The sequence below is a fragment of the Agelaius tricolor genome, unplaced genomic scaffold (assembly GCF_023055355.1).
Source record: "Agelaius tricolor isolate 1412-34295 unplaced genomic scaffold, bAgeTri1.0.p SCAF_23, whole genome shotgun sequence".
NCBI lineage: Eukaryota > Metazoa > Chordata > Aves > Passeriformes > Icteridae > Agelaius > Agelaius tricolor.
Window position 1 is genome coordinate 10,310,353 of NW_027269283.1, and position 14,648 is coordinate 10,325,000.

General features: G+C 42.2%; 1 protein-coding gene across 2 annotated transcripts; it reads right to left on the reverse strand.

Moving 5' to 3' along the window:
* Positions 1-145: 145 nt before the first annotated feature.
* On the reverse strand, positions 146-8,507 carry NELFCD (negative elongation factor complex member C/D). 2 transcript variants are annotated; one of them, XM_071446594.1, is made up of 15 exons: positions 8,382-8,507; positions 7,828-7,943; positions 7,554-7,663; positions 6,667-6,776; positions 6,256-6,363; positions 5,715-5,867; positions 4,817-4,947; positions 4,234-4,399; positions 3,443-3,577; positions 2,933-3,072; positions 2,638-2,752; positions 2,245-2,340; positions 1,928-2,068; positions 1,467-1,596; positions 146-1,059 (listed from the first exon to the last, which is right to left on the reverse strand). In XM_071446594.1, exons 1-15 carry the CDS (start codon positions 8,445-8,447, stop codon positions 1,025-1,027), a joined length of 1,752 nt encoding a protein of 583 aa, XP_071302695.1. In that variant the 5' UTR covers positions 8,448-8,507; the 3' UTR covers positions 146-1,024. The 2 variants fall into 2 exon arrangements, with proteins under 2 accessions (XP_071302695.1, XP_071302694.1); XM_071446593.1 differs by lacking the exon at positions 146-1,059 and having other exon boundaries at positions 1,095-1,596.
* Positions 8,508-14,648: the final 6,141 nt, after the last annotated feature.

Sequence of the window (14,648 nt, forward strand, 5' to 3'; positions counted from 1 at the left end):
ATTCTTCACAAAACAGATGTACTTGGAGAAGCAAAATGTGCTTGTTTGTTCAACAAAATTACTGTTTGTTTAAAAGTGAGGGGTGTAAAGAGGAATCCAGCCCCATGAGCAGAGAGAACGAGTCATGATGAAACTGAAAGACATCTCTGGAAAAGAGCAAACACCTTTATTTAAAGGTAAATTTTATTGTTGGGTCTTTTCCCACAGTTTGGCATCAGCCAGGACAGAGTAGAGATCAGTATAAAAACAAAGCCACAACAAGCAGTAATGAAATTTGGGCACACGTTTCGTATTTTGGGACAGTAATGACATGGTAATGAAACTTACCAGTAACATCTGAGGCATCTATTTAGCAAAAATAGATTCTGAAAGGTAACACACTCACAAAGAATTCCTCTCTTAATACAAAATAACCTCGGCTGTTGCAACTCCTCTTGTGTTACACAAAACAGGTTTTTTGTTTTCATGTAGCATATTTAGAATTCTAATATAAAGCAAAGGGGAGGAACATTAGGGCTTTTGTGCTGCAGGCACAGAGCAAATCCACAAATTCCTATTTTTTACAACTTACAACATCAAAGCCTGGAGCATTCAGGACCTATTCAGAGAACGATCTGCAAAGTGTTTTAGTAGGAATTACCTTACCCCTTCTTCATATTTTGTTTATTACACAAAGAATCAGTGACAAATTCTGCAAGTTCTTTCAACTAAATCTGTTTCTTGCTATCCATCCCCTTCAGAACACAGATTTATACTGATTTGTGTAACAGCAGAAAGACCTTTGGTATTGTTCCATTTTCCAAATGACATTGACAGTTCTCTGATATGAAACACAAACACTCCACTGGTTAAGAATTTCAAGGTCACCATGCAAGTCAAGCAAGTGCCCTTCAGCCTTTTCCTTCTTGTTTTAGGTTTCTTGGTTTTGTTGGGGTTTTTTCCCCAGTTTTAGAACCTCACAGGTGGAGAGCATGGCAAAACCGTGCTCATGAGTTCTGGCTGCATTCTTGATGTTTTCGACTGCTTAGTTCATCATAATAAAGTTAGATTTGCAATGAGCTTAAAAGGAGAGAAAAAAAAAGACACTGTTCAGTGCATTACAATGATTCTGATTTATATATTTGCATATGGATTTCTGCATTATGTAAATAATTAGGCTTTTAGGGTCTGGACAGATGTTCCTGGTTTAGGGTGGAGTACCATATTACGACAGACAACTTTCCTTCCTTCCTTTCCTTGCTGCAGTGACAGTTCCCAAAAAGCAGTATTTATCTTCACTTTCCCCACTACTACCCACAGATTCTTGATCACAGGAAAATTGCTAAACACAGGCCCCTAAAAGGGAAGTTGTCTGTGAAAATAGCTGGCAGGCATTCCTATATTTAGCAATCTTCCTCCTAAACATTATTTGCAAGTTGTAACAGACACAAATGGAAGCAGGTATGGAAGGAATAAAGGTGACTTACCTATGAACTCTGTGACAGGATCATGTTCACCTTCTGTTTTTATAGTGCCTGCAATACTTTCATTCTCCAAGATTGGAAGAAAAAGCTGTACAAAGTCTGAGGTATATGGAGGGGCAATCACATCAAGCACCTGAAAGAGCAGACAAAAACTGATGACTCTTGCACTTACAGGGGGAGGAGGGACAGCATTTAATTAATATACCAGTCTTGGAAGCATACAGGTAGGTGGATGAGAACAAGAGGTCTCAAGTGCAAGTAATAAGTTATGAACTCTGAGGGTGCTCTGTGAGTACCTTGTTACATCCAGAAGTCAGGATCAGTAGGACCAAATCACATCCTGGTGAACACTGAGACATTGCTCAGACTCTGACCTGAACTTGAAGTATTTCTGAATATCCAAAACACATGGATCTGATTTAAACTTGATATCTAGACTTCAGTAAAGAGTTTTTGCTGCTGACCTCTGTCACAAAGTATCTGATGAGGGAGATGTCGGTGTCCAGCTTCTCCAGGCATTTGCGGATGTAGCTGACGACGGGCAGGACGTAGCCCCGGCTCAGCGAGTGAACCATCCTGTCCAGGAGAGTCTTCTTCAGCTCCAGCTGGTGGGGAAGGGAGGGAAGAGCCAACACTTCAGAACTTGCTCTCAGAGTGTGCAATCTTTATTCATTCAATATCTGCTGTGCTACATTTTAACCACTTCTACATTAACCCTGCTGTGAGAGGAAAAGGAGTGACAGATGTGAAGTAACAAAGACCTGAATCCTCTGAGTATCACCTGCTCCATCACATCCAGCTGAGAATGTTCTGTTTCAAAGAGCTTGACAAGAAGTTGCAGAACTTGGGGATGAAGCAGCTGATGGCATGTACTGATCTGCAAACAACACAGCAAAGTGAGATCCTCAGAACTGCAATTTAAAACACAGTGCACCAGACAAGTTTACACTGATGTTCAGGGCCAGACAGAAATTCCTTTAGAAAAGCATTCCATCATTTCCTTCTATAATGCCCAAGTTTTCCTGGCATAAATAATGCTGAGCTGACAAAACCAATTTACTCTGAATAGATTCATCTCTGCATATTTACTGCCTTACTGCAAATGACAGGCATGCAGTGTTACACAAGAACCAGAACTGTTCCTGCTCTCAGCACAGTTTCCAGACACTCTCACCTCATCCAGCAGTGCCAGGTGAACTGGGGTGTGATCAGTCTGCAGCTGGAAGTACCGTGGCTCTGACACTGTCCAGTCCACCCACTTCAACACCCCCATAGCCACCACTGGGAACCTACAGAGAGAATCACCTTAGCACAGCAGCATGAAAAATAAATGGAAGTTTTATTAGCAACCCAAAGTAATCTGCCATCACTTTCCAGTGGCACAGAAAATCATGTTCTGCCACCCAAGGAGGACAAGTGCAAAAGACAGGATTTATCAGTCATGGGAGACTCCCAGCCTCTCTGCTCACCTGATGCACTGATAGAGAGTGCTCAGTTCTGCAACCAGCTCTGATGCCCCTTTGTTCTCATTGCAACACAGATTGTGAACAGTCTCAATGGCTTTTGAGGTCGACTTGAGTTCATCCTTGTTGATGCTGACTCTCTTGTTCTGCAAAATTATTGCAAAGTTGGAATGCAAGAGCTGCAGATGTCTTTGGTTATTTAAGGAAAGGAGCTTGACCTGCAATAAGCCTAGGATTGCATCCTGTCTCAAAATGCAGACTCACATGCAAGTTTCAGAAGAATTAATTATGAGTGAGCTGAAGTACAAGGATGTTTTGCTTTATTCTCAGTGCACTCAGACTTTTGTTTGATCATCAGGATCTACACTTTTTAATCACCTCAGTTGAAGGCAGAAGCATTTCATATTAAAATAATTAAACTAAGCTGAATGTATTATTTTAAACGACTTCACAACCATACATTTTCTTTGGCACAGGCAGTTAAAAAAGAATATTATTCACAGAAGTGAACATTACCTTTTTCCACATCTCTACAACACTCGCTGCATATGCCAGTATGTGGATATATTTATGTTTGTGATCCTGGTTGATCTTAGCACCTGGTTTAAACAAGGACTGCATGAAGAGGTCCAGAAATGCAGGCACTCGAATCTGTGAAGAGAAAGAGCATTTTATCATTATAATTATGAATTATAATGATAAAATTATGAGAGGTGGGAATTATGAGAGGTGACTAAGAATGGAGTTTTTGCATTTGATATACCTTAAATAAGATAAATATATTTTCCTTTAAGAGTACATTAAACAGTTTTCTGAAGAGACACAGATTTTTGAAAGAAAAAAGGAATCAGTTACAAACTATATTTCTAAAGTATCAAAATCTTGCCTTTTCTTACCAAAACCCATGTTAGAACAATGCAGTGAGAAATGTGAAATGTATAATTTAGGCCTGTTTGTAACAAACTACTAAAGTGGGCAGGGATTTTTTTTTTCTGATTTTTTTTTTGTTTGTTTAAAGAATTAATTCCTTGCAATCTTTATCTCCTGTGGAAAAGATCTTTAATTTAGTTATATGTAAAACCACAACTTGGAATGATTAAAAAACCCCAACAGAAGTACCACAAAGCTGATGCAAACCAGAATGCAAGTAGCAGCTTCACTTTTAGACATTACTTACAATGACAGAAGGACAAGTGAGTGCTAATTTAATTTTTGTGTCCATACAACACTAAGCACAAGGCACCCCATTTCCGAGTGCTACTGTAACAGAAATAAGTTTCAGAGGTTACAAACAGGTGAATACTGACCAGTTCTACTGGAGGTGGGTCCATGCTTGTAAACATTTTGAAGAGGACAGTGATATCTGCTGGATTCAGAGCTCCTTTGGACAGCATTGCCCCCAGAGCCTGGCAAGCTCGGGGGTAGGAGGCTGCAGTACCCAGTGCTAAGGTGATCTGACTGGCATCGTGGCCTCTGCAGGCAGAGCAAACACACACAGTGATTATTTTTCTTGATTCAGACATTTCAGATGAAGTCTCACTGAGTCAACAGGGCATACTCTATGGGATGTAATGCCTTAGGGTAATTACAGAAATAGGCCTGTGTTTGCCTGGTTTGTTTCCAAAATGCTAACAGAAAAATAAAAATACATTCCTTAACAGACAGAAACATCAAGTCTTTGCTTTTCCAGTTTCAGGTCTCTGTGGTACAGGACACTGAACTTTTCTGCTGTCCCACAGCTTCAAGCCCTGCTACAAAAACTGCTCTGTTGCAGTTCAAGATTCCCCTTTTGCTGGTGAAAGGTGAGGAAGGACAAGCAGAAGGCCAAAAGCCAGCAGGGTTCACGGGCTGGGGCGAGCTCCATTTCCTGCTCCCACAGGTGCCACTCACTTCTCGTGGGCGTAGCGCTGAACCTCCTGCGCGATGCGTCGGACGGCGGAGCCGCCCTGCTCCTCCTGCGCCAGGATGGACATCATGGACTGGGCAAAGAGGTAAGTGTGTTCCCCATGGCACACCATCTTCTGTGAAAGCACAGCACAAACCTCAGCAGACAGCAAGCAGACAGCCCAGTGGCCTTCTGTGATTACATTGCCGTGAGAGCAAAGGGGGGGAAAAAATAAACAGCAAAATTGCGAAGGAAAAAAACCAAAGCACAAACAAAGCCCAAACCCCAAAAGCCAAGAGGAAAATACAGAAAAGCACTGACACCACACAAGAAGAAATTTCTGAATTGAGAATTTAATTTCTCAGATTCCAAAACTGAGAGGAAAATCCGTTCTACGTATGCTCAGAGCTTTCTCTGCAGTATTTGAACACTAAGAGAAGTTCAAAGCCAGCTGAAAATCATTTTTTTGAGTCGTTCTACATTTCTGAAATCAGAGTACAATAATTGTGCTGTTTCACAACACTGAAATGCTGGGTTGATTCAGATGGCAACTTTCACACTGATGTGGATGATAAGAGAATTATTTTCATTTGCCAGGGGACTGACAATACTGATCTTTAGATCTTGAAGTACATGTTAAAGACAACGGTTCTACCCCCACCTTTTTACAATCCATTTAATAAATATAAGAAGTGTCACATAAGTAAATCAAAAATTCTTGGTCACAGAATGACCAAAAAGTATAAATTTGTTTTAGCTCAGATATACCTTCTCTTCATAAGCTCTTGTAGGACATCAAGATTGGCTACAACCCACAGTGATCTGTACCTCCTAACTGGAAAGCAGAACACTTCTTTTTCCACATAAAAAGGAAAAAAAAACCAACCCAAAAACCAAACTTACAGCAAATTCAGGGAGGTTTTTCTCGAGGTTTTCTTCTCCTCCATCTAAAATTGTTGCCAGAGATGTACGCAGGACTCTGGAAAATACTTCTAGTTGCTGACATGCTGTTGAAACGCTGGTTATTTCCCCTTGATACCCAGCATCAGATATAAGCTATAAAAATAAAAGCATCACAGAAATCTTGTGTTATTTACATTTCTATTTCTGATATCCTAACAAATCTAGAAGAACACAGAGAATCTAAGTTTCATCTCTGTATACACTGACTGGAATTCACATTTATATTGTGGTCTACAGAAAAAGAAACCAATAAAGATGCAGCAAGAATAAATAAAGCACAATAATAAAAAATGTAGCAGAGCACACCAAAATATAACATTCTTTTCTTGTCACAGAAACATACAAAACTGACTGAGATGTTCCACTGCACCAGAAATCCAGAATTTTCAGACAGAGATCAAAGGAAAACAAACATAATATTTGATGCCAGAACAATTAGCCCTCTATGGATATTCTTACTGATTAGACTTAAGCATAGTACCTTCACAGTAAAATTAAGCATTAAACAATCAGGATGGGCTTCTGCCAATTTGTAAAAAAGGTCCCTCCACGTGGTATGTGCTATCATTTGCTCAAGCCAGGCTGGAGTCTGAAAAGAAGAAAAAAATTTAAGAATGTCTTGTTGTCAGGATCATAAAAAGCAAGGCTTTTACCTCTCAGCAGTCCTGTGAGTTGTTCTACAGAGCTTTATTACAAAGGAGGATGCATTCCAAATTTCCAAGCTCTCTAAACCTCTGAGGACTCCAGTCAGACAGAGCTGGTTTTCTGAAACCAGTTGTTCCTCAGCCCAAGAGCTCTGAAGATTCAATTTCCCTTCCCTTCACCACTCCATCAGATGAAGGTGTGGAGGTAGGATCCTCTGTAGGGACAGCACCAGGGATTGCATGCACACCTCTCCTTCCTCTGTGAAGATGGAATCTGCTTTCCGAGGGTCGAAGTGCTTGATCAGTAAACTCTTCAAGTGGTTCTCCACAGTCTCCTGAACTTGCATTGGCTCAACACCTGCACAGAAGGAACAAAACACTTGGCAGATGTACTGCAGTCCAGTGGAACACAGCAGCAGCATCCCACATTTTCCAATGAGAACAGAAACTACTCCAAAATTTATCAGCACAGAGAAGACAAGAGGAGAGCCATCAGTTCTGCTACTGAGCCACACTGATACAGATTTACAGATTTTCCACCTTTTCCCTAAATACTGAACTGCTTAGGATTTCAGGTCAAAACCTTTTCTTTCTCTCCTCATCAGACACACAAATGCAGGAGTGTCTTAACCACAAGAGGGATTACCAGGGCTGGGGCACAAACCCACGTTACTACACACTAAAGTTCATCCTTTTAAGTATTGTTTATCAGTAGCTTTGATAGTATTCTACAAAATAAGACACATATAGAAATGAGTAGTTCTGCATTTCTGAAATCAGAGCACAATAGTTCTGGTAATGTAATAACGATTAAATAATTCCATTACAGGATAAAAACACTGCTTATGCTGCCTATATAACAGCACCCTTGCCCTCTGAATGAAATTAAAAAGAAGCTATAATTTATGCAGCTGTTTCAACTATGAAACCTTTTATAACACAGTTTGTTGGCTTTTCCTCAACATATTGCATCATTATTCTCCAAGTGGAATACACCTATTATTATAAAGGATTTAGCCACATAAAGGATGACAACTTTATAACAATCCACTTCCTGTGTATGAACAAATTTGCCACAAATTCAGATATTTCTGACAGAATATAGACCCAAAATACTCTGTATCTTGTATCATACCTGTCTGAATGAGCCACTCTGCCAGTAAATTGACAGTCTGTGCCACTGCAGTGTAGTTTTCAGAGAGGAGCTGAATAACATTCTCTGGAGAGCCTCCTGCTTGGAAATATCTGATGAAAGGATTACCAAAGAACTATGTGAGTCATATTAAAACCAAAAATAAATAGAAGTCTAAATTTAAAGGGAAAACAACAGCACCATTTATACATTTGCACACATTTCCATACGAAGTGACACCTCGAACACACCATAACACACATCAGGTCACACTCACCTCTTTAACGTGTTAAATATAGACGGTTCCATTATATAATCAGGCGTTGAAAATTTCTTCAGGCACTCCTGCTGGACTTCGGCATCGTCTTCTCCCTCCCCATCCTCATCATCTTGCTGTTCACAAGCACAGTCAGGTCAGCCTCCCTGTCCCGTCTCCCCCCACTCCCATATTCAGGCTCTTTTTGCCCACAGCAGCACACACACCTGGGCTCAGCACCGCAAGCGACCTGCACCCCGACAGACAGCGATTATTAACGGGGAAGGCACAAAAACCCGCACCGCCTTCTCTGTTCAACCCCGGGGCCCCGGGCCCGGCCCCGGCCCCTGCCCCTGCCCCCGCCCCCACACCCGGCGCTATCGCCCCAGCCCGGAGAGCCCGCGGGGGAACGGGAGGGCCCGGGGGACGCTCCGGGACCCGCCCGGGGAACACTCCAGGATTGTCCCGGAGGATGCTCCGGACCCAGGGGAACGCTCTGGAGTCTGTGCCCAGGGGTTGCTCCGGGACACGCCTGGGGCTGCGGTCATCCCTCGCCTCCTCCCCCCGGCGCTCACCGCGCCCCCGTCCGCCTCGCTGCCCCACTCGGCCGCGCTGCCCTCGAAGTAATCGGCATCCTCCATGGCTCCGGCCCGGCCTCCCCGCCCGGCGGCCGGAACGGGCGGAGCGCCGCGGAATGGCGGCGGCGGCGGCGGCGGCGGCGGGGGCGGGGCGGGAGCCCGGCATGGCGGCGGCTGAGGGGGCCCTGAGGGCGGCTGAGGGGGCCCTGAGGGCGGCTGAGGGGGCCCTGAGGGCGGCTGGGCGGGCTCTGAGGGGAGGCGGGCAGCGGGCACACACTTCTGAGGGGGAAAGAACCAGTGGAAATGTAAAACCAAACCAGGAAATGTAACATCAAACTGCCCTGCAAAGCCTCCCAGCGCAGCAGCAATCGCACGGGAATTGCAAGGGAAGAGGAAAGAAAGGGATGCCTTGCTCCGAGGGGTTGTTCTCCATGGGGTGTGTTCTCCATGGACATGGAATGTGTTCTCCAAGGGACGTGTTCTCCCTGAGACGTGTTGTCCAAGGGATGTGTTGCCCCAAGGGATGTGTTCCTTTTCTGGCTGCGGCTGGACAAAGGCAGTTCCCTCCCATGGAAGCATGAGGGGGATGTTGAACAACAGCAAGTTGATAGGGATGATGTTAGGGTAGAATAGAGTATTTGACAAGTAGGAAAACAAACCCAAAAACCCCCAAACAAACAAAAAGGGGTAACTTTGGAGAATGAAAGTGGGCATCTCTGGGCGGAGGAGAGGTGCTGTGGGAGCCACGTCCCCTGTCCTGGGGTGGCTCTGTAAGCAGGCAGGGCAGCAGGACAGGGCAGGCTGTGACACAGGATTTGCTCCCCATCCCCAAAACTGCATCCCAGAGCACTGGCTGTGCTCACCCTGGAACCTTTCTGGGGGTGCTGAGCAAAGATAATGGGTCAAGAGGGTCCCCAAGGAAGGGAGGGACAGGGAATGAGATGAACATTCCCATGTTCATGAGGGGACAAGCCTACAATGAAAACTGATCACATAATCAGGCCTCAGCACGGAGAGGCATTAGTGAGACCATGTCAGAAACAGTCCCTTTGTCCCTCTTCAGATCCACTCCTGTTCTTCAGTTGTATAAGAGTTTCACTGTAAAAAAAGGGGAGGGTGAGGGTGTGTTCTGGGATTTGGAGGCCAGCCAGGAGTTTTGCTGATTAATTATTTAAAAGGTCCTTTATTCTCATTCAGTTTCTAACTGAAAAATAGTCAAAAGAAATGACATTGTCTTCCATGCATTGCTAGGTAAGAAAGGCCAAAAAAAACCCTGTTCAGAAATAAGTTACAGGATCTCCAACAGACAAAATCCTTGCTCAAATGTGGTTGCTGTGCTAATCAAGGGATTTGCTGCATTTCAAAGCTCAATACAGAGAGTGTACCCCAGCACCTGAGCTGCAGCACAGCAGAGTTGTGCTGTCCTGTGCTGCCCTACAGTGGTGAAGCAGCTTTTCCTGGAACACTGCTACAACAGTCGGGAGAGAAACATTCGATGCTTTTTGCTCTGCCAGCAGAAAGAAAAAAGACTTTTTCAGCCACAGATTGAAGCAGAGCCACAAGGGACAGGTTTTCCACGTTTTCCACTGCAGGCAGGGGACGGTGAGCGCACCCTGGTGCCTGTGGTCGTTTTTTATGAGGGATGAACTGGGAGTGAAGTGACAAGCTGAGGCTGGGAGCCAATGGAAATATCCTTGAGAAAAAGATTTTGGCTCATCTCCATTTGGTTAGCAGGCAATTTCCATCCCATAGATGTGAGAAATAATATGAACTTGGAACAGACAGAGTGATTAACCAGTCGGAGCTTCCTAAGTACCAGATCTGAATTTAAACCATCCCAAACCAAGAAAGAAAAGGTACTGAGAGTCTCGTAAGAAACATCTCTACACCTCCTGTATCAGCTATTAGGTGAAAGAAAAGTTCTCTGGAGGTGATTTCAGAGTAACCATTATCACACCTTAACAGAAGGTTCAGAAAAGTTCAAATTGGAGGAAAAGTGAGCCCAGAACTTAACATTCCAATGAAACTGAATGGGAAAACCACAAGTCTGAGACTTCATGAGGCTTTGGAGGAGATCCTGGTTCTTTACAGAAAGTTCAACTAAATACACTTTGCATGACAATTTTTATATGGGTAGGAGAATTTTCCTTCCCACAACCAAAATTTGCTGTACGTCTCCTGGGCAGGACATTGGGATCTGCAGCCCAGAGAATTTCATTGTGCCAGAGCTTATGGCCTGGAACACTCTTAGCCTCAGTAAAGCGTTTTCAGAGCAGGTAAAAGTTTTGTCTGGTGACAACAGTTGGACTTGTGGGACTTCAGTGGTAATTGTGTTACAAAACTTCCCGCTTAATAGAGTAGAAAATGGGAACAGTCCCCAGCACCAACTGCCATTAAGAGACATAGTGGTATTAGACATTTATGATACAATTTCAGTGCCTGAATCTTAAAACTAGAAGTTTTCATCTTTATATATTTATATCTCTTTATTTTGATTGCAGTAACAGAAAAAGATTATTTTTTTTAATATATAAAGAATGAACAATACTCAAAGCATTTACTTTCAGCTTCCCTTGAGAAGGAAACTAGAGATCTGTAACAGCCAGACATTTGCTGAATAGCCCTTTGCAGAATTGCAGTATCCAAGCTTGCCTTGCTTCAGGTCAATAAACAAGAGGTAAAATCAGATTAAACCAAACACTTTCAAGATATCACTTAAAATGTGATGAAATATTAAATATACCAGAAATGGATTTTGCTAACTAAACCTCTACAATTTTGAATGGAAATAATGTTGGTTGTCTCTTGGGTTTAACTGCATTCCCCCATATGGATTTTTGTTTTACAAAGTATCAGTGAAATGTTCATGACTAAAAGCACTTAGATTTACCTGAATGTCCCTGAAAGGTTTTATTATGCAGCAACAAATTTTCCCCTAAATGCATATTTGACTACATTTTATGTGTAAAATATTCTTGGGTGACAATTTCTATCTAATGAGATTTCGATGAGGCAGAGAGCAAATTTTGAGATAAATTTCGAGATAAATTGAGATAAATTTGGACCCAAAAAATATCCAGTGAAGGTCAGCCTTGGTGTCTCTGCTGCATGATTTGAGGAAGCAGTAAAGGCATTCTGGAAAATGAAAGTGTGTGAAGAAGAGCCAGATGTACAGGAACATGGAAAATTGCATTACTTTTTCTTTTTGTACCTCTTTTTTGGTTAGTATTTAACAGAAAAAGAAACAAAGTATCAAATGCTCAAGTTTCAGTTCCAACTATCAAAATTTGCTTGATTTTTCACCAAATTATTAAACAACCATACTTCAGGATTTGCTGCCTAAAGGGCTGAATGTAACACAGCTGATGAAATCATCCAACTTCATTTGGTTCCTTCCTAAAATATAGAAGAAAAATCCCAAACAGAAGAGCCGACTTCCAACAAAACTGTTTGCCTTTTATTCATATGTTTTTTTAAAAATATCCACCCTGGCATTCTCTGTCATTCCCTCTGCTCCTTGCCCTCTACAAATTCTTTTAGCATAAATTTGTATTTTTGTAATCGTTAGCCCTTTACAAAGCAGCCAATACATTCAACTAGAGTTAAGGTAATAACTTTCCAATGGAGTAGGAAATTACAGCAGCATCATTAGGCTAATGAGTTTTGGCTAAAGAGTTCTTCCTTCTCAAGCAGAGCCTCAAGACGAAGCATTTCTCGTTGTACCTCAAGTACTGGTAACAGTTATTCCAGACATTGAACACACAACACTTCACCAGGTAACCAAGAATATTCCAAGACAAAACAAGGTGGTTTGGAGGTTGCTGATGTGATGTCATTCCAGTGTCCCTCAAATGTCAAAAGTTGGAAGTGTATTTTATATACTGAAGATTGCTTTAAACACTGAACCTCCCAGCGCCCCAAGTGCTTCTCAAGATGAGACTCTGGTGGAAATATTTTCTGCTTTAAAGCAAGTTCCAGTTGGTTTTCATGCTGATCATTAAACTCACCTTTCACTAAACTATCTCCCAGCTCTAATGGTTGCACAAAGTGCTTTTATTTTTGCAGTTCCTTAACTGGATAACCCTGGCCTTTTGGGATAGATTCATTCTCTGACCTTGAAAATTTGTATGAGGATGCCAGACTGGGTCACTCACCTGGGGAATGAAGAATTTTTCCCCCCTAAATCTCTTTTTCAGGGTCCAAGGTGATGGATTTTGAACTCTGAAGTTGTCTCATACCTTTCTTTCTGCTCTATTATCAACCACACCATTCCAGGAGTGAGGGGGGTGAGGGCAGGAGAAAGCAGCTGAACCCAGAGGCAGCAGGGTTTGGGCCATGCTGCAGGACAGAGCAATTGGCTTTTAGGTTCCCCAGTTTTAAATCACAAACAGGTTCCCAAAAGCTGCTGCTCGTGGCTGCTCTGGGCTTCCAGAGAAACCTCTGTAACCCAGCAGAGCTTTGCCCTGTGAGAAACAGAACTCAGGGTTAGCACCAAAACTGTCACAATTTGTTACTTCATTTTGGATGTTGTGCCTTCAAACAGTAAAAGAGAGATTAAAACTACTGAGATATTCATCAGCCCTCAGAGCCCCCTCAGGACACATCTCCATGGCTCCACCTCAGCACCAGTCTGAAACATTCCTCATTTTCACAACTCTCACTTTGAGTTCTATCACCCATCTCCTAATTTGTCTTTTTGTGGAAGCTCTTCTGCTCCTGCCAACAGCAAACTGAAAATGTAGCAAAAAAAGAACTGGAATGTGCCCCCCCGATGTGGCAATTCCTAACCCTGACACAGCTGCTCCTTCCTCTGGGCACTCTGGCATTTCAGTTGCAAGAATGATGCAGTTCCAAAGTCACATCAAATACCAGAAAACTACAGATAGAAACCTTGTACTTCACTGTTAATAATCCACATAAAATTCACAGCCTAAAACAATAGTTTGCATGACAGAACAACAGAACTCAGAGAATTCCCAACATTACTGCCTCTGTCCTAGGCTTGTCTTTCTCCAAACTTGCATAGTAGTAAATTAAAAAAATTAATTAGCCAACTCATTCAATGAAATGACTGGGTAAATTAAAGTGAAGAGATAAATTCACATTTTCATTTTGAATTAGCTCACATTTGTCTGCTGGTACCCCAGCATTAGAAAGCATGTTACACAAAAATCCCTTCTCCCTCAAAAATTTATCCTTCTCCCTATCTGGGACAATGTTCAAAGGTTTTATTTTGTTCTGTCATTCAATAATTTTGAGTCAGACTTCCTAAGTGAAAAAAAAAAAAAAATTAGGAAAATCTGAAAGTTTGTTTTTTGGTGGATTTTTAATTATCTATTCCATATTTGGTCAGTTATCCATGTTACAGAGGTATCAATGCTGTTGTTACCCTGGTGAATTCCCTGTTTTCCACAGGACCAGGCTAAGTTTATAGGACACAGATGTCAGACAAAAACCTCCACCTTATTATTTTTACATTTAATGCAGTGAGAGATCTTATTTGCCTTCCCACCTCCTCCCATGTTGCTTTTCCAGGTCAGATTTGTGCTTTATACTGCACCCATTTTGCTCAGCTCAATACACTGAAAGTAACCAGGATAAAAAGAAGTTTGAGCTCTTAATGAGAATCAGGGATCAAAACAATTAATGACAAAGCCAGTACTTATGGCTCAAATTTTAGCAGTCTGGGCACTACAGTAAAATTCTGAAGCAGTTTTACCTACCCTGACCTGCATCCACTCACAGGACTGAAGCCAACTGAGTACAACCAGGATTAAAACAGGCTCACCCTTGGAATTTGTCTTGTCAGTCACCAGAGGGATTTTTCAGTGTCAGGCTTTCATCAGCAGAGCTTTCAGAAATCCGTTTTGTAGCTTATTTTATTTACAAAGACACTTCAAAGTTTGTCACAGAACAGGAGGATTATTTCTCAACAGATGAATTTTCAGAGATAGCAAGCTGAGGAAGAAGGGCACAGTTTAGCTTTGGACTGCAAAGAGATGTTTGCTTATAAATATTTTTACTGTTATACAAAAACTCAACATGTATTTTAGAGATGAGGACCTGCTTCTGTGTGAGACTTCCACTGATAATAATCTATGGCCCTGATCCTGCTTATTAAATTTAGTAGGAATTTTAACATCTACTCCCATGGAAGAGGTCCTAGGAGTGCCAGCATTGTTAGGAATACACACAGCACATTAGGTACAGTTGGGGAAAGAAGAGAATTTACTCTCTTCCACAATGAGTCACATAATTTTATAA